Source organism: Drosophila serrata, unplaced genomic scaffold (genome assembly GCF_035046125.1).
Source record: "Drosophila serrata isolate PLE 108 unplaced genomic scaffold, ASM3504612v1 contig_165, whole genome shotgun sequence".
NCBI lineage: Eukaryota > Metazoa > Arthropoda > Insecta > Diptera > Drosophilidae > Drosophila > Drosophila serrata.
Genome location: NW_028257063.1, coordinates 3,591,967 through 3,610,238, shown reverse-complemented (window position 1 = coordinate 3,610,238; position 18,272 = coordinate 3,591,967). Strand labels below are relative to the sequence as shown.

General features: G+C 43.9%; 5 protein-coding genes across 11 annotated transcripts; 3 read left to right on the top strand and 2 right to left on the bottom strand.

The window, feature by feature from the left end:
- The first annotated feature begins 16 nt into the window (after window positions 1–16).
- On the top strand, window positions 17–933 carry mRpL43 (mitochondrial ribosomal protein L43). The gene is made up of 3 exons (XM_020943544.2): window positions 17–281; window positions 343–449; window positions 510–933. Exons 1-3 carry the CDS (start codon window positions 145–147, stop codon window positions 842–844), a joined length of 579 nt encoding a protein of 192 aa, XP_020799203.2. The 5' UTR covers window positions 17–144; the 3' UTR covers window positions 845–933.
- sigmar (Tumor necrosis factor alpha-induced protein 8-like protein sigmar) lies at window positions 870–4,422 on the bottom strand. Of its 3 annotated transcripts, none has more exons than XM_086827182.1 (4): window positions 4,128–4,422; window positions 2,715–2,780; window positions 2,215–2,507; window positions 870–2,156 (listed from the first exon to the last, which is right to left on the bottom strand). In XM_086827182.1, the coding sequence occupies exons 2-4, from the start codon at window positions 2,770–2,772 to the stop codon at window positions 1,881–1,883; spliced, it is 627 nt and encodes a 208-aa protein (XP_086683308.1). In that variant the 5' UTR covers window positions 2,773–2,780; window positions 4,128–4,422; the 3' UTR covers window positions 870–1,880. The 3 variants fall into 3 exon arrangements, with proteins under 3 accessions (XP_086683308.1, XP_086683309.1, XP_020799202.2); XM_086827183.1 differs by lacking the exon at window positions 4,128–4,422 and adding an exon at window positions 3,342–3,516; XM_020943543.2 differs by lacking the exon at window positions 2,715–2,780.
- A 558-nt stretch (window positions 4,423–4,980) lies between these two features.
- On the top strand, window positions 4,981–7,935 carry l(2)dtl (WD40 domain-containing protein denticleless). The gene is made up of 2 exons (XM_020943374.2): window positions 4,981–5,183; window positions 5,464–7,935. Exons 1-2 carry the CDS (start codon window positions 5,141–5,143, stop codon window positions 7,740–7,742), a joined length of 2,322 nt encoding a protein of 773 aa, XP_020799033.1. The 5' UTR covers window positions 4,981–5,140; the 3' UTR covers window positions 7,743–7,935.
- A 209-nt stretch (window positions 7,936–8,144) lies between these two features.
- Window positions 8,145–12,888, bottom strand: Alg3 (Alg3, alpha-1,3- mannosyltransferase). 2 transcript variants are annotated; one of them, XM_020943423.2, is made up of 2 exons: window positions 12,369–12,888; window positions 8,145–9,558 (listed from the first exon to the last, which is right to left on the bottom strand). In XM_020943423.2, the coding sequence occupies exons 1-2, from the start codon at window positions 12,652–12,654 to the stop codon at window positions 8,315–8,317; spliced, it is 1,530 nt and encodes a 509-aa protein (XP_020799082.2). In that variant the 5' UTR covers window positions 12,655–12,888; the 3' UTR covers window positions 8,145–8,314. The 2 variants fall into 2 exon arrangements, with proteins under 2 accessions (XP_020799082.2, XP_086683305.1); XM_086827179.1 differs by lacking the exon at window positions 12,369–12,888 and adding an exon at window positions 9,907–10,000.
- On the top strand, window positions 10,094–12,284 carry LOC110176925 (dnaJ homolog l(2)tid, mitochondrial). 4 transcript variants are annotated; one of them, XM_020943420.2, is made up of 2 exons: window positions 10,094–11,516; window positions 11,693–12,284. In XM_020943420.2, the coding sequence occupies exons 1-2, from the start codon at window positions 10,193–10,195 to the stop codon at window positions 11,908–11,910; spliced, it is 1,542 nt and encodes a 513-aa protein (XP_020799079.2). In that variant the 5' UTR covers window positions 10,094–10,192; the 3' UTR covers window positions 11,911–12,284. The 4 variants fall into 4 exon arrangements, with proteins under 4 accessions (XP_020799079.2, XP_020799080.2, XP_020799078.2 ...); XM_020943421.2 differs by having other exon boundaries at window positions 10,095–11,516; window positions 11,688–12,284; XM_020943419.2 differs by having other exon boundaries at window positions 10,095–11,529; window positions 11,688–12,284.
- Window positions 12,889–18,272: the final 5,384 nt, after the last annotated feature.

Below are 18,272 nucleotides of genomic sequence, written 5' to 3'. Positions count from 1 at the left end.
TAGCTTTTTAAAAGCTAGTTTTTATAGCTAGTTCTTCGACTTCATCACGACAAGAAACAGCTGTTTGCGGCATGCTGTTACGTCTTCTCTCCAATTACAAAAGTTTTGTTATTTAAGCGCAATTGAATTAAAAACAAATACAAAATGTCAAACAGCCATTTGTTCTTAAAGTCTGGCTTTCCCCGGGCTCCCCTGCAAAATGGCTTGGGGCGCTACGTCTGCCAGCTGCAGAGAATCACACTGAAGTTCTGTAAAAACAATGGTTCGAGCAGGGGCATGCGGTAGGTGAAGAGATTAAATTTAACTTAAAATGTATTAATTATTGTTTTTTCAACTATTTAGTGACTTTATTGAGAACCATTTAGTGGACTTTGCCAAGGAAAATCCTGGAATTGTGGTCTATGTAAAGCCCAGACGCCATCGTACCCCTGTGTTGGTGGGAGAGTATTGTGAGTCTTGAATAAAAGCTTCTATAAGTCAGGTAGTGAAAAATATATACTTCCTTTTAGTAAACGGCGATCGGGAATGGCTGAACTGCAGAAACAACACCCAGGAAGAGATCTCCAAGTGGATAGATCTGCTTAAGACCCAAAACGGCAGCTCCAGCTCCCTGCGTCTGCGTAAAATGTGGCACACGGATGTGCCCTCCATTCAGGGTCCCTGGACACCCTTCCTGTTGCGTTCACCGGAGGCACAGGGTCAGGTTTATCCCAATACGGAGGCATCCAAGCCACTGGAGACCCCGCAATCCGCCACTGAGAAGCTTATCGAGCTCTTCCGCCAACAGCAGCTGGAAGCTGGCGAGGAAGCCCATGATTTGCTGAGCAAAAAGCGGGCTGAGTGAAAGAGATTGGTAGGAGTTAAGGGTGTTTTCGGTAATTGTTGCTTTTTATTTTATCAACAAATAAATATTTAAAATCTAAACGACTAAAACTGTGCTTGAAATGTCGAAATTATTGTCCCCATTAGCGTTGCATTCTCGGATAGTTTCGATATGTTTCGATTTCAAGTACTTGGAATATCATTTGTGGGAACCGCACAATGTGGAATATCATCATAAATAATGCTTAAAGTTAGTGACCCCTTTGAGGCTTGGAATACATAGAGAAATACGAAGATCAATAGGCAAAGGAGTCGGGTGATAAACAGGTTCTGGTGACAACTTAGCATGGTTTACATCTAGCACACAGGTGAGTTTAGGTGACGCTGATCTGTTGATCAAGCAGAGGTTAATTAAGTACTTAGAAGTCTGATTCAGACGGTGTTCTTTAGCGAGTTTAGAGTATCAAAAAGTAATTGCTTTTCTTGTGCTTGAAGTATTTCCCATTTAACATCTGGTCTTACACATATACATATATAGTACATACATATATAAAGTTACACGCACACACTTACTATATACGATCAACGACTTATACACCAATTAAAAGAAAAGCATTCTGCTCGAGTTTACAATTTCCGTTTTCGTTTCCGTTTGGTGAATTCCTTTGGCGAAATGCATTTGGTTCTTCCTAATTATTACAAACTACATCATATATAGACTTGAGTACACATACAAATGTTAACGTTAACGTTGTCATCAAAATAATCAATAATACGGACGTCTTTACACTTTTGATATTTGTTGTCAATGATATATCACCGATTCAAATTAAATTTAACTCTGTGTTTCCTGGCTTTCATTTGTTTTCCTTGTCTTTTATAGCTTTTCTCCCCACCACCCTCGCTCTGCCCTGCTTTCTGTCCTCTATCTAAATCTAGACTTTTGTATTTTGGTGTTGGTGGGTGCGCTTATGGTATAAGCAAACTGGCTGCTTTTTGGTTTCGATAGAGAAATAGCCTTACATAGCACGCAATGACAGCACAGGTCCGCATACCCTTCAGATGTCGCCCATTTCCATGGCGGCATTGATGTCAGCCACGATTTTTCCCATTACCTCGCGATAGGGGGAGTCGGATCGGAAGGCGGTCTCCAGCAGCGTTGCCTCGCCAAAGAAATCGAACACTTCGTCGATGCGGCCCAGTGATTTCTTTGTGAGATGTGGCTGTACTATGGACTTGAGAGCCACATGCGATTCGGCAATGGACTTTTGCAGGTAGGCCAAATCGAAGGTGAAGTCCACCTCGTAGAATGATATGATGGAGAGTTGGGTATTCTAAAAAAGGGAGTGTCTTGTTAATGAAGTTTTAAATGTTTTAGATACTGAAACTCACCTGAAACTTTCTCTTAAAGTTCTCCGCCTTCTGCAGCTCATCGTCGCTGAACTGATTATTCCGGTGCAGGACTCCAATCTTAATCACAATCTTTATGATATTCTTGATCAGTTTCTCCGCCTTGGCTTTGTTCCCGGTATGCAGCTTGCACAGCTTGTACAGGTTGTCCAGCAGGGAGGCCGTCGTACCATCGATGAACGTCTTGGCGATGTTTTTGGTGGCCATGCGTGAGAGGATCTTCTTCTGCGCCCGCAGCCCGATATCGTGCGACTTGAACACATTGTCGGCCATGACTAAAGCGGATGGGAGGGGTCCCCGGAGTGGTATATACAAAGATTCAGATATTATTATCGTTGCATATTCATTGACGCGATGCATTGTGGCGGAGCAACAAAACGGAGAAAAAAACCAAAAGAAAACAACTGAACTGAACTGAACCGAAGACTGACAACTGGCAGCAAAAGAGAAGCAAAGCAGATCCGCACTATTCAGCGGTTTACCTTCCAAGTTCCAGTAGTCGACGCTCCACAGCAGCAGGCATTGTCGAAGCGTCGACATGATGGTTGCTGTTTATATTTCACACATACGAATATTACACCGATTCCAGAGGCGTAGGCATTGATAAGGAATTACAAATATATTGAAGAAACAAAACTCGATTAGGCTACATTCATCATCATCGTAGTATCTTTAGATAAAGAATAACCTGCTTCTTTCTTTGCAGCGGTTAAAGTGTTGTGGTTCTTTGTTTTTAGACAGGAGTGAGGGAATAATACAATAAAGGCTTGATACGTTGAACTTTAATGCGTTTTGGAAAATTATATTATATATTGGGTCCTAATTATTAGTATCTCCTTGTTTAAAAACAAGATCGCAATAATATTCAAAGAGTTTTTAATTATTCCTATTGAAAATGATTTACTTTCACGAGCTTTAATGTTTTTCTTTTTTGAAGAACATCTCTTCCCTCCTAAAAACAGTAACATTTAAACATATTCAAGTTAACACAGGTTTTCAGATAGATAGTTCCCCCAAAGAGCTCAAACTGTAATAATTTTCCATGACTAATGTACAATGCGTCGCTATAAATAATTATTAATGACACAAGACAGTACACAAAACTCAACTTGAGACAGCTTGAGTGGCGGAAGCTTCACTGTATCAATAATGGATGACCAACTGTGCCCGTTGGGTGGTGTGGTGGCGGCGGCGGCTTCTGTTCCCGCGTATCGCCTATATGGAGGGTCGTTCTAACGGCTTCGGAGCGCGTGTCGTACGTGTCAGAGCCTTAAATGGCAATGCGGCGGCACAGGCAGCGGCAGCAGCTTTTTCCAACTGTCCAAACAAGGAGTCTAGACCAGGGCTAGCAAAGGCCAAGGGAATGAGAGTGTGCTGCCTCTCGGGAGGGAATCCCCCGCGGGTCAACCGAGTTCAAGCGCTCAGATACATATATTAACCCCACTAAGCCTCAATCTAGAGCCGGGCATCCGCATCCCTGGTTTCTAATTTAACTAAGTGAGCCCCGGTTCCACTTAGATATTGTCTAACATATAACCGTGCCATGACACGGACCGCTCCAAATGGTTAAGGTCACGCGAAATGCAATAATACGGTCCGAAAGGAGGCCTAGCCCTGAAAACTTTGAGTTGGGCAGCGGGTGGTGGGCGGTGGGCGTTGGCGCCCAAGGACACAATTGGAATGCGGAAGTTCGCTACAGCCAAAGCACTCGGCTTCTTGAGTTCTCCTTCTTCCCCTTCTTGGCCAAAGAAATACTTATGTATACGTTTGTTGGCCAACTTCGCTGAAGTTATCGTGTGATTTTGATATTTGATATTGATTGCAACAGGCAGACCCAACCCTCTTTCACCATCACCTTTCCGCACCATATTCCACAAATAGCTTTGGCGCCTCACCTGTGTTTTTGTTGCTGCAGTCCTTGGCTTTATCCTTGAGTCCTTCGCTTGTGTGCGTTCGTGTTTGTGTATCCCCTCGACGGTTCTTCTATCCAAAATCCTAGCGCTAGCAAATAAAAGGGGACAGCTGCATTGAAATGCGTCGATTTTAAACTATTTTCTGCGAAATTTAATGCGCAACTTCGGTTAAACATAAAACAAGTCAGCGGAACAGCAACAAAAAACAAAATATGAGCCACAGTGTGACCGAGTTGCTCGAACTAAAAATACTTCAAAGTGTGACCAGCTACTAGCATTCTTGGCGTTTTTTTATACCCTAGCAGAATATTATAATCTCAGTCAGAAGTTTGCAACGCAGGGAAAGAGGCACCTCCGACCATATAAAGTATATATATTCTTGATCAGAAACAATAGCCGAGTCGATCTAGCCATGTCCGCAAACTAGTTTCTTAGTTTTGAAGCTATCTGATTGAAACTTTGTAGTTAATATTCTATATACTCTTACTGGTATATAAGTCGGAACGGGCCGGATCGGACTACTATATCATATAGCTGCTATAGGAATGATCGAAAAATGCTCCCATAGGAACGATCGAGAAATGAATACAATTAAAAATTATAACACATTCCGTTTTCAACAGATTTACATCAAATTTGAGATTTAACCATTTCATATATAAACATTTATATAACATTTATATTTATTGATTTCTAGTCAACGAAGTTTTATCTGCAAGGGTATATAAACTTCGGCGTGAAATTTATCTACCATGTATAAACTATAATTAAGAATGATAAATTTTAAATAATACTAATGTGATCGCTGTTTTGGTATTTCTTGCAGCTTGAATGCCATCACACTTTCCCAAACTTGGTCACACTGCGAAAGGGTCCAGCTGCGTTGTTGAAAAATATTTTCGATGCTTCGTTGGTTGTTTTATTTCTTAAGAAATAGCAATTAATCCAGTGTGAAATCGCGAAAAACTCGAAGCATTTGCAGAGCGGCCTCCAAGATGAACATATACAACAAACTGAGGGCCAGGGAGCACGGATTCGGTAAGTTTCTCGCTTGGCGGGAGAATCCCACTTTTGGCGCTCGAATTCCCTGTCTCGAAAGGTGTCAATTTCAAAAAGGCTTCAAAGGGTTTTCGGACGTAAACTGACCGTTTAAAGTTAGAGCATTATATCTCTACCTAGAGGATCGGCAATTCGCCAAAAGAATACCTACTGATTGCTCCCAGGGAATTTGCTGATCGTGCAGAAACTCGAGGGAAAACCATGACAAAGCCACGGCATTAATTTCACAAATATTTTCGCCTTTCCTTTCGCCCTACAGCCAACGAGCGGACGTACGACTTTGCCCTGCGCCGCCTATCCGTGGCCAAGGAGGACAGCTGGCGGGGCATTGCGCCGGCCAACTACTGTCCGGACTTCAACCCAGAGCCGCCGATCTTCTCTGCCAAGTTCGCCAATTGCGATGGCTACCGACACATTCTGGCTATTGCCAACGAGGATGGCAAGATTACGCTGCAGGACACCACGCAGAGGAATCAGGAGCCGGAGGAGCAATCCCTGGCGGGTCCCCAGTGCCACTACAATGCAGTGTTCGACCTAGAATGGGCCCCGGGGCAGATGCGCTTTGTTTCCGCCTCAGGCGACCACACGGCCAGGCTATGGGAAGTGGCTGGCTCTGGCATCCGCGGCCTCAACTCCTATGTGGGTCACACACGATCCGTAAAGTCGGCGGCCTTCAAGCGCACAGATCCCGCTGTCTTCGCCACTGGCGGTCGTGATGGAGCCATTCTTATCTGGGACATACGGGCCAACCTCAACATGGACCTCACATCGCGCGTGGACAATTGCATCTATAGCGGACACACGGGTGGCCCGGGAACGCCTGTCTCCCAAAGGAAACAGCGCACGCGTACCCCCAAAATGGCATCGGGAACTACGTCGAGCAGTATCACAGGTCTTGCCTTTCAGGACAATGACACGCTGATCTCGTGTGGAGCCGGCGATGGAGTGATTAAAGTGTGGGACTTGCGACGGAATTATACGGCCTACAAAAAGGAGCCGCTGCCCAGGCACAAGCTGCCCTACGCAGGCCACTCTACCTTCCGCGGATTCACGAATCTGATTGTAGACGCTGCAGGCTCCCGGCTTTATGCCAACTGCATGGACAACACTATCTACTGCTACAATCTGGCCTCCTACTCGCCCCGCCCGCTGGCCTGTTACAAGGGCCTCCTAAACTCCACGTTCTACATCAAGTCCTGCCTGAGTCCGGACGGAAAGTATTTGCTGAGCGGTAGCAGCGACGAGCGGGCGTATATCTGGAATCTGGATCATGCGGAAGAGCCGTTGGTGGCCCTAGCTGGACATACGGTGGAGGTGACCTGCGTGGCCTGGGGCTCCAGTCACGACTGCCCCATCGTGACCTGCAGCGATGATGCCCGGCACAAAATTTGGCGGATTGGTCCCGATCTCGACGGTTTAACTGAAGCAGAGCGGGCAGAACAGTACCGAGGAACTGCCTCCTATGTCAGGGAGTTTGGCAAGAAGACTTCGACCGCTCCATCTGTGGGGAATCACAAGTACAATCTGCGCGATCTGGAGTCCACGCCAAGGTCATTGAAACGACTGATGGACCAGAACGAAAGGACTCCAGGCTCCATGGAAAAGGTGACCACCAAGCGCTCCTTTTTGGAAATGCTTGGCGTGGCGAATGGCGAAGCGGAGGCCACCGAGCAGCCCCAGAAGCGGGCAAAACCTCTGGAATCCCGAGGCAGGCGACTCTTTGGACCCTCCAGTCAGGAAAGCACCTGCCGGCACATAACGCTCACAGCCATTAATGAGGAGGAAGCGTCGCCCAGCAAGCGGCAAAAGGAGAATTCAGCGAGTGAAGAAGTCTCTCCCCTGCCCAAGCTCCTTAGCACGCCCAATCATTCGCCGTTGAGCGAGAATGTGAATCACATGTACACCTCCCCGCCCACAACTTCGGCGGCGGCTGCAGCAGCAGCTGCGTTGGAGAACGCCAATCCAGCTCCACTCTCTGCAGTCATCTACTCGCCCACCTCCAATCTGCCCAACTATGTGCTGGATGGCGAGGCGCCCCACCTGGGTATCATGTCGCCCAAGCGAAAGGCCAAGGAGAAGGTGGACTGGCTGACGAATATCCGTAAGCAGAAACTTATGAGTGGACGGGCTCATGTGACGCTCAGCGATAAGATGAACGAGGATCAGCAGGCCGATGTTCTGGCATCCCCGCGTCTCCAGAGTCTCCGGCAATCCGAATGTAGTCCTCGGTTGCAGGCCACTCCCCGCAGACGCATCTCTCATAACGATGGTGGCGGAGGCGGCACACCAGCAGGAGGCAGTTCATCCTCCCACACACCAACCCAGCCAAGGACGCCCACCTCGAGTAGAAGAAACAGCGAGACGACGCTGTTGCGGTTCTTCAGCATACAAAGGAGCAGCAGTGTGCCCGCTGAGGAAGCCACGGCCACTGCTGCTCCCTCCTCTCCACATCCAACGGCGGTAGCTTCTCCCGCGGCCACGCCCCTCAGCATGCGTACGCCCACCACGACGGCGGTGGGCGGTGGAGGCAGCGATTGACGCGGGGCAGCGAGCTTCATTTCATACCATTTCATATTGCACTTGTAGTTTTAAGCGGACATTGTTTAAGTTATTTTATACCGTAGATCCTAAGGTTGCATCTATCGCGGGTCGGGTTTGGTAACCAACTCCCCGCCCCACTTTGTACAAAAGACTAACGTACCCCAAATAAAAAAGTAAATTAATTTTCTAATTTCTTGTTGGTTAATCTTTGATCTTTGCTTTAAATTTGGTGATTTTTAAAGATTAACTTTTTCAGGAAAGCTAGATATTACTTTTGTTTGATTATGATGATTTTTAGGCGGTTCCCCGATGTATCGACATATCGATACATTACTAGATGGAGATGCTAACTTTTTTAAAGTTCAATTGAAACGGTCATAAATTTAAATAAGAGAAAAATAATATCTAGCACATTTTATTAAAATAATTTAATTTAAAATTTAATGTCTTGATGTCTCATAATCAAACTACAGTTACTGCAAATTAAGTTATTTATATTTTCTTTTCTTTTTGGCATTTTCAAAACACTTTTCACTGACACTTGTGGCTAGTCACCTTCTAGGGACCACCTATTGGACCTTCTTCTGCTGCTGCTGATCCTTCTTGATGGCATTATTTAATCGCATGGTCTGGAACAGTTGCTTAGCTATGCCCCCCAGCAGGAGGATGTGGCTGACATGCAGGGCGGCACTGGAGAAGTTCGTGCTCGGATAGGTGTTCCAGCAGTACTCGATGAGGCCGAGGATGAGGCAACGCACGCCCAGGGAGTAGGGCGTAGACCAGGCCAAGTATGGCAGGGAGTGGAAGTACCAGACATAGAACTGATAGTGCAGGGATCGAGCGCAGGCCACGCCTATAAGATTACTCAGGAAGAAGGGCAGCAGGGCCAGCTGAGTGCAGCGGTCGAAGTGGATGCCATAGCGTTCCGGTTCCGACTGTGAGGCAGGAGGAGCTGGAGAAGCCTTTGCTCCAGCTGATTTCTGAAGGGTCTTCTCGAAGGACTTCAGGAAGGCCTGCTGCTCAATGGTGAGCTTCTCTTGATCCTTGTCCTTTTCGGCCTTCTTCAGCTTCTTTTGGGTCTTCACCTCGCGATTTTTATTGGCTATTTGCGGCTGCAGCTGATCCTCAACGCGACGCAGGCGCACATAGCTCTGGAAGAAGGTCCAGGTGGGCTTGGCAAACACGAGGAGGAGTAGTAAATGCAGCCCCAACAGGGACAGGTGGAAGGTACGGTTTTCGAAGAGCTCCTTGGTTAAAAACCTATAGTTCACCGTCCACTTGTGCTCAAAGATGCGTCCCAAATCGAAGCTGCCTCTTAGATATTCCAACGGATGAGTGAGTAGGAAAGGAGCGCCTAGGAGAAGCTGTACGCTTCCACAGATGACCAACTGTAGGAGGGTCTTCAACAGCCCCAAGTTGGACAAATAGAACAGGAAGAGAGCAGGAGCAAACAGCAATATGTTCATCTTCACACCCACCGCCAGGCTGAAGAAGACGCTACCAAATGTCCACCGTCGATCCATGAAGAGATTGAGAGAGGCGTAGAACAACACGACAGCCACAGGATCGTTGAAGAGTCGCAGAACATAGATCGAGTGGATGCGGTAAGAGGTAAAGGCACTTAGGACCAGCACGTACGGTGGCACCTTTCGGCTCTTGGAGTAGAGACGCAGCACCAGTGCCAGCTGCAGGAGGTAGATCCCAGCGAAGATGTACTGAGCCAGTCGGACATTAGCTCCATGGGAGGTGAGGTAGTACAAAGCCGAGTAGATATACACGAAAGCAGCGGGGTAAACCAGAGGTCCAGTGTCACCTGAAATAGTGGATTACTTAATAGTTGCAAGCTTTAATTGTATAAGATAATTTTTTTTAACAAATCAATATTTAAAAAGGTCATAAATAAGTCAAAAAATCATTAATTTCAATTCGAAAAGCACTTGAAAGTTAGTTTTTATTAGATTAATGCTCTGCGTACTCCATTTAAAATTTGTAAAAATTCAAATTTTTGACTATTTTTGATCATTTTAACGATGTAACCCCTTATCAAACTTTGAAAAAAATTTATTTTTATGTAAAACATTGCTAGATCGCTTCTGCTGTTAATGCTGATCAAGAATATATAATTTATAGGGTCGGAAATGCCTTCTTCACTGTGTAATACCTTGCAAAGGTAGGAGAATATGTTTGAAATTCATATTTAAAAAAAAAAAAAAATATTTATGAAAAGTTTTTTTTTTTTAAGTTTAACCACAGACAGCCTTTCCCCAAAACTGAATTTTAAATTTCGCATGGACGTATCGCCTTTTTCAAAAACGCCATCGATACTATCGATAGTGACATCGATGATTTGTGGAGCTCTAGTGTGCGAGCGAGAGAGAACACACGTAGGGCAGCATGGAGGCTATTACGGCATGTTAGCTGAAAAACTGATACATTTGTGAAATAAGATGATTTCGTGTAAAAATTTATTCGTGTTTCGGCAACTGCCGTCGGCACTGGCCGCCACCGCGTGCTCCTCCGCCGCGCCAGCATACCGGAGCATATCCAGTGCCTGGCGACCGCCGCCGCTGCCTCAGAAGCAGGCACAGGAACACAACCTCGTTCGGAGCTTCCACACTTCGCGGCAGGCGCTGGCCAAGGACTATTACCAGACGCTGGGCGTGGCCAAGAACGCCAACGGGAAGGACATTAAGAAGGCCTACTATCAGCTGGCCAAGAAATACCATCCGGACACGAACAAGGACGACCCGGACGCCGGTCGCAAGTTCCAGGAGGTCTCGGAAGCCTACGAGGTGCTGAGTGACGATCAGAAGCGACGCGAGTACGACACCTATGGCCAGACGGCGGAGAACATGGGCCGGCAGGGCGGCGGCTTCCCTGGAGGCGGATTCCCCGGCGGCGGTGGCCCCGAGGGCTTCTCGCAGAGCTGGCAGTTCCGTTCGAGCATCGATCCAGAGGAACTCTTCCGCAAGATCTTCGGCGAGGGAAACTTTCGTTCCAACAGCTTTGATGACTTTGCGGACTCCAAGTTCGGCTTTGGCCAGGCACAGGAGATGGTGATGGACTTGACCTTTGCCCAGGCCGCGCGAGGCGTCAACAAGGATGTGAACGTAAACGTGGTGGACCAGTGCCCCAAGTGCGCAGGCTCCAAGTGCGAACCGGGTACCAAGCCGGGACGCTGCCAGTACTGCAACGGCACCGGCTATGAGACCATTTCCACGGGCCCCTTCGTCATGCGCTCCACCTGCCGCTACTGCCAGGGAACCCGCCAGCACATCAAGTATCCCTGCAGTGAATGCGAGGGCAAGGGTTGCACCGTGCAGCGAAGAAAGGTCACCGTTCCGGTGCCCGCTGGCATTGAGAACGGACAGACGGTGCGCATGCAGGTGGGCAGCAAAGAGCTCTTCGTCACCTTCCGCGTGCAAACGAGTGACTATTTCCGACGCGATGGCGCCGATGTACATACAGATGTGGCCATCTCCCTAGCCCAATCGGTGCTAGGAGGCACTGTGCGAGTTCAAGGAGTCTACGAGGATCAGTGGATCAATGTGGAGCCGGGCACGTCGTCACATCACAAGATCATGCTGCGCGGCAAGGGACTGAAGCGGGTGAATGCCCACGGTCATGGAGATCACTATGTGCACATCAAGATCGCGGTGCCTGATAGCAGAAAACTGGACGAGAAGCGACGGGCTCTGATCGAGGCGTACGCCGAGCTGGAAGAGGACACGCCGGGACAGATACACGGGATTGCGCGGCGCAATGATGGCAGTAAGAAAGCAACGTAAATAACTCCCGAGCTACCAATGCAATCTTAAAATGTTCCTTGGTGCTTGACTTTCTAGTTTACAAAATATATACATGCGTGCGTTTTATGTGCGAATAAAAGTGATTAAATAAATGTATTTTTTTCTTTTCCATCCCCCTATCCTCTCTTTGCAGCGCAGGTGCGAGTGAAGGAGGAGCAGCCAGCTCAGCAGGAAAAGGAGAAGGATCAGGATCCAGCTCCAGCACCGATAAAGGCTCAAAAGCATCAGCAGCAGACAAAGACCAGCAGCAGCAGCCGGGCCAAGAGGAAGCCAAAACGAAAGATGCCAGCGGATCCGGACAAGGCGACAGCGGAGGCGGAGGCTTCCTAAACAAAATCAAATCCATGTTCAACTAACCCCTAGTTCCCTCAACTTGGTGGCCTATTGATTCTGTTTTTTAGTGTCTAAGTTACGCACGTTATTGTTGCTAAGGCTTAATCTAAGTTCGGGGCGAGAACCGACCAAGTGATTGATGTATTCCAAATACGAGTTGGAAGAGTTGCAAGAGCGAAGGATGGAAATGTGAATAAATACCAAATTGACCGTCGTTCGAGGCAAGACAAAAAAAAGAAGGGAAATGTGTTTGGATTGTAACGAAAACTGAATTGTAATTTCTATTTTATTTAGAAAGTAACGATTAAGCTTTGATTTTTATATCCCTTTAAATGTTATCAGACCTCTTTGAAGGTTTTCATAATTTGTTAAGATAAATACAATATCTAAAGATAAACCAAAGCAGGTGTAGGAATATATAGGAATCACATTATTTGGGTCACCCGATAGCATCCAAAAATAGAAATGGGAGAACACTTACCCCGGAGCAGCGCGTAGTTGGTGGTGCCGTTGAGGAAACCCTCACACTCCTGCATATAGGCCACCCAGTCGATCTCCGTGTAGGGCACACGCTGGATCACCACCAGGTTGATAACAGTCTCCGCCAGCAGGATAAATATGGCAACAAGGGGCACGGCGGCCGGCTCCAGCAGCAGGTACTTGAAAAACCGCACATTCAGGTACTTATCCTGCAGCGATTGCAAGAAGCTAACGGACTTCTTGCGCCGCACTGCCGCCCGGTGGCTATTGGCTTTTGGCGGGGCCATTTTTATGTGATAAACCGGCGAAATTGAACCGAAATTAAATGCAAATAAAATCCACGCGAACAATCAGCTGTTGCGCCATCTATCGATAGTCATTCGAATTTCATCCAATTGGAAATGCTATCGATAGACGGGCCTGTGCTTAAGCGGGTAGTTCAAAAAACGAGCGCGACAGGAAGCAACGGCATGGCGCCACCACTTCCGCTTGTTATTTAAATAACACTTTCAGGATAAATCCTGCTGGAAAAAATTAATAATTAATAAGCTGAGAAAAATGGAAATTAAAAGTCTGATAAAAGCGAATTATATTATTTATATAAAAATTAAAGGTTACATCATGTTTGAGTACAATTTAATAATTTTCCAGCATGGAAATAACGAAATTTAAGACCTGCCAAAGAGTTACTATCCCTGTAAAACTTTATTTTACTATTGATTAAGCTCTTAATTTTATTAAAAATTATGTAAAAGTTCAGCCCACTCACATTTGTTCCAAGTTTGCAAATAATCCATATTATTTCTATGAGAGCTAAAATGATATTGAAAAGCGTCCATTAAGGAATTAGTAAATATCAACTTAAGGTTTTAAATACATTTTGTTCTCATCAAAGCTTAAAAATATATTTTTGGAAAAAAGAAAAAGAGTTTCCCGCGGTTTAAAAAACATATTGTCATTTTTTATCAGTATCTTGACTTGAAAAAATTCCCTTAAAAATATTTTTCTATAAAATCCAGCTATTCTGTTGAAATCAATAACAATTCTGGTATTTGGTTCTCACAAATAAAAATATTATACATATATCGACGCCGAAATGAAAAATAGTTTATTGAAACCGAATTGCACAGTAAAAGTTGTCCTGGCCCGCAGGCTAAATATCTGTGAATCGTTTTGTTTCTTTCAGCTTCGACCTGTTCAGATAATTGGTGTGCCTTTCAGTCCCTCAGTTTCTGGATGTCCGGGTAAATGCCGGGAAAGGATCAGGCGCAGGAGCAACACATGACATGCCATGGCTGAAACTTTTTTGTTGTGCAAACACGCTGCAGTGGACACAATTAATGAATCACGACAAGGACGATAAAGAGACAGAGAGAGAGAGAACAAGCAACAGGGTCGGAAAAATCAGGGAAACATTTACATCCGTAGGTTGGCATTTAATTGCCTTGAATGGATATCCTGGCAGGTGTAAGGGGAAATGCGAAGTGGGGTTAAAAGCGGTCGTCTCTCCGACTCTACATCACTTGTAACCGGATAAACGCAGGGGGGAGAGGATGGTGGTGGTGGTCGCATTGGCGTTTCCATGCATGAGCTCACCGGTCGGTAAAGGCGACCCCTTCACCTGGTCTCGTGTTACACGATGGTTTGCCCTTAGCAAATACATCTCAGCGATGCGTTAAACCGCCAGAACGCCCACTTAGGAGCACCGCCCCCACCACCACCCCCACTCCCCGCAACCACGACCACCACCTGTATCTGTCCGCAACGTCGTTAGCCGTCATCGATGGCCGTTAATCTGGATCGCAAATTGGCCGCGGGCTGATTGGTTTCTTGCCTGTTGCGCATTACCACCTTCTACTAGCTGGCTCCTAGCTCGTGGGGATTTGGCACAAATAGGGGGAGCATTCAATTCACTGGAATGCACCTAATTACATCATGTACATATGATATGTTTGCACTCTGCCCGAAGGGCAATTTAAATGGCCATTTTTAGAATATAGTTGAGGGGTTTTTGGTATGAAATAAACACTATAGATTATTTTTGATACCTAAATCATTGTAAACTGTTTTTTTCCTATTTTAAGTTTAAATATATTGTAGTACGCCATTTTAATTGATTTAAAACAAACACATATTTCTCTGTAAAAAAAAATTTAAATATACATTCCTTCTATTCACTGAAATGCAAACTAATTAATTACTAGTCCTGAGTTATGTTATGTTTTAATTCACCCCAAGGCTCAACAGCAACAAATGGCTAAAAAAAAGGTTATGCGGACAATGGAATTGCATTCCAAGTTCTATTGTAAATTGTAAATCGTCATCATGTGTTGCCTGTAAACATGAATAATTTTCCTAATTGCTTATTTTACAGTTTGTGGGCTGGGAAAGTGCTAGCAAGTGATTTAATTTACATTTACTGCATTGAAACAAAAATCTAATAAGCATAATGAACATGCTGGAGGATTTTTAATATGTAATTTATGCTGCCATTGTGTTGCATTTCATTACTTAAACATTCATTTAAATTTGCTAAAACAAAAAGAAAACATTTTAAACCAAATGTTTAAGAGCCCAAGTGAAGGATTTTTGTTTGAAGAATTTATGGAATTTAATCAGAAATTGTAAATGCAATTTAAATGGTAGAAGAAATTAAGTTAACTTCGCGAAGGCTATATTTATATACCCTTGAATTTTAAATTTCTTATAACTACGTCAAAAATACATTCATTTTAATTCGGAAAGCTTTTCCTTGTTAGATTTTATTAGGTTAATAAATCTGCATACTCAAATTCAACTTTAAATTTTTGACAAATTTTGACAATATTAACGATGTAGAACCTTATAAAATTTTGACAAAAATAATAAATATAAATTTTAAAAATTATTTTTTCTTAAAATATAGCTAGATCTACTCGCCTTTTAATGCTGATCAAGAATATGCATGATATATGGGGTCGGAAATGACTCCTTCACAAGTTACAACCTTCTGGCTGAAATTATAATACCATTCTTTGAGCCGATATTTATCTATATTTTTATATGAAAATTTTTTCAACAAATCAAAGTTTAAAAATTGCAGAACTAAGCCAAAAATGCATTAATTTCAATTCGGAAAGCGTTACAATGTTAGTTTTTATTAGGTTAATAAATCTGCATACTCAGTTTACAATTTTAAAAAATTCAATATTTTGTCAATTTTTGACAATTTTAAAATTTTTCAAAAATTAAAAAAAATAGATTTTGGCCGGACATAGCTTGATCGACTCGGATTTTTATGCTGATCAAGAATATATATGATATATGGGGTCGGAAATGACTCCTTCACTACTTTTTAAGCTTCTGACTGAAATTGAATTAAACATTGGTTGCTTGAAGAGCTCGATCATTCTATAAATTACAGCAAGCTATTAAAATTCATTAAATTTGTGGTTTCCATTCTTTAATCTATTTGTTATATATATTAATTTAAATATTTCCTTTAAAATTTCTTAAATTTTCCCATATAAAGCTTAGTTTTGCGATAACTAGCTAAAAGATTTGAATTTTTATAGTTTCATATAATTTGGCAAAGTCATGCAAGTTATCACTTGCGTTTTTTTGTGAAATATATATTTACTAAAGTAAAACTTATGCCTGTTAATGTTTGTCGTCTCAAGTTTGTGGGTCAATCGAGTCCGATCCGTCCGTCCGTGCGTTTCCAGTTATCGCTCTCTGAACTGTGAAACTAAATCGGTCATTTCTTATCGGTCGCCTTTCGTAGGTCCCAACAGCCTCTAGCTTTTAGCTATTGTAAGTATGTACACACGTATTATATGTACATGTACTCATCCCAGTGTGAGTGAGAAAATTGTTTATTAATCAATAATAATAATAATCAACAGGCAGAGGCACGCACACAGCTGTACTTCAGTATCGGTGCCGTGTTATCAGGCCGTCGCTGCTGCTGTTGCTCCCATTGCTGATAAGCTCGCATTTCCATTGTTTTTATTGTAGTTCAATGCAAATCTCGCAGCATTCGGCCTATAATAGTTTGCGAACAGTACTTTGCACTCGGGGCGGCTGCTTATTAATTTCATTTCCCATTCGTATTCACAGCCTTTGCATTTTATTGTCTCACGATTTAGCCATAAAAATGGGGACGGGCATTTTATTTATCGCCGCCGCTTATTGCAATGTGCATGAATAACTTGATGCTCTAGGAGCGGGGCGAGGGTCGCTCCGGAAAATGTCTCTGGTAGAGTAAACAAAGCTGGGGCCATTCCCTCTATGAAATCTTCTGTTTGTCGGGCTTGATGTACAGTGGAGATTCTTAAAATATCTTATATCTCGAAAGGGATAATATAACAGATGAAACTGTTGATATTTATCATTTTTCTAAAACTTATTTTACAGAAATAACTCTTATATTAATTAAGGAATGCTTCGGAAATGACCAGGATTTCAGAGTATCTTAAAAAATATGGAATAGTATAACATATTTAATTTGTTTACCTCAGATTCTCGAACTAGAAAATTTCAAACTTTACAAAATTCAAAAATCCTTGAAAGAAATCGGAGCTTTAATTAAAGAATTCCAACTGTGGGCCTTTACGCTCCGTTTTGCACTTTGAGAGACGATGTCTATTGACTCTTTGTTAGGCCCCAACGCCTCCAAAAGAGAGGCGGAGGAGGAGGAGGAGGAGCAAGAGTGGAAGTGCGAGGGAGACCAAAAAGTGTTGAAAATTGAACAGGGGACGGCGCGGCGTCGGTACACATTTGCATCTACTCTCGCATCAACAGGCACACACACACCAACAAAGCACCACACAAGCACACTGCTTTTATAGGCCTCAGTCATTTAAGAGTTCAATCATATGAAGCGTCGTTGTTGTCGCTTCGTTGTCAAATCGCTCGTTGTTGTTTTTGTCTTTTACATGTGCTCCTCACATACGCTGGACACAAAATAAAAAAAATAAAAAAAATATGAATAAAAGAGAGGGCAAACACAGAAAAACAACTGTACATTATAGTTGAGCTTATAAGACATATAAAATACTCTGCCATGGTACGGTACGCCATTAATACAAATATTTAAGAGTTTATTTCATGAAAATATAATATGAAAACAGGTATTACGAAATGTTAATCAAATGATATTAAATTTGATTACATGTTATTTTAATTAAAATGTTTTTTGTCTAGTATTGACAGAATCCACAAAAAGTAAAATATTCTTGTTTAAACGCTGCAAAGTATGCTATTAAATACTTTATGCAATCAAGGTCATCATATTGGATTATCGTAATTAATTTTCGCACTGTAATTATATTAACAGAAATGATAAGTTTTCGTCACAAAAAAAAGAACAAAAATTGACTAAACCATCATAAAAATGTCTTAGCATACATCAAGGCGCCCAAAGGGACCTCACGGCGTATGAGTGATATTTTTATTATTTTTCACATTTCTTTGTAACTAAAAACTCGTAAGCTCTTCGTACAAAGGTAGGGCATATTGAATGCAGGGCGACAGCAACAAAGTTGGGGCAACAACAACAAAATCAGCAGCAACAAACACTCCAAGCTTTCGTTTCTCATGCGCCTACCCCGCCCCCTCTCACACCAGCTGGAACTGTCTGCCAGCCTGCCTGTTGCTGTCGAGCCTGCTCTCTCTCTTTCTTTCTCTCACACATTCCCTCCCCCACACTCGTGGGCTCCCTCTCTCTCTCTCTCTCTCTGTCTGGCTATCGGGCGGGCTCGTAATGAGCTTACTGCAAGTGTGTTCGTGTGCCGAGTGCTCCTCGGCTGCTGCTGCTGCTGCTGTCGTCAGCTGTTGTTGTTGGCCGCGATACAGCTGGGGAGCAGGCAGCGACAGCAGGCAGCGGCAGCAGCAGCAGCAGCCCCAGCAGTAGATTTCGGTTGCC

Coding starts and splice junctions, on each gene's coding strand:
- mRpL43 (XM_020943544.2), top strand. CDS start 145: ATGTCAAACAGCCATTTGTTCTTAAAGTCTGGCTTTCCCCGGGCTCCC. Junction 282..342: donor GGTTCGAGCAGGGGCATGCG/GTAGGTGAAGAG, acceptor TCAACTATTTAG/TGACTTTATTGAGAACCATT. Junction 450..509: donor TGTGTTGGTGGGAGAGTATT/GTGAGTCTTGAA, acceptor ACTTCCTTTTAG/TAAACGGCGATCGGGAATGG.
- sigmar (XM_086827182.1), bottom strand. CDS start 2,772: ATGTCGACGCTTCGACAATGCCTGCTGCTGTGGAGCGTCGACTACTGG. Junction 2,508..2,714: donor CGACTACTGGAACTTGGAAG/GTAAACCGCTGA, acceptor CATCCGCTTTAG/TCATGGCCGACAATGTGTTC. Junction 2,157..2,214: donor ACTTTAAGAGAAAGTTTCAG/GTGAGTTTCAGT, acceptor TCCCTTTTTTAG/AATACCCAACTCTCCATCAT.
- LOC110176925 (XM_020943419.2), top strand. CDS start 10,193: ATGATTTCGTGTAAAAATTTATTCGTGTTTCGGCAACTGCCGTCGGCA. Junction 11,530..11,687: donor GATGGCAGTAAGAAAGCAAC/GTAAATAACTCC, acceptor CTCTCTTTGCAG/CGCAGGTGCGAGTGAAGGAG.
- Alg3 (XM_020943423.2), bottom strand. CDS start 12,654: ATGGCCCCGCCAAAAGCCAATAGCCACCGGGCGGCAGTGCGGCGCAAG. Junction 9,559..12,368: donor CAACTACGCGCTGCTCCGGG/GTAAGTGTTCTC, acceptor CCACTATTTCAG/GTGACACTGGACCTCTGGTT.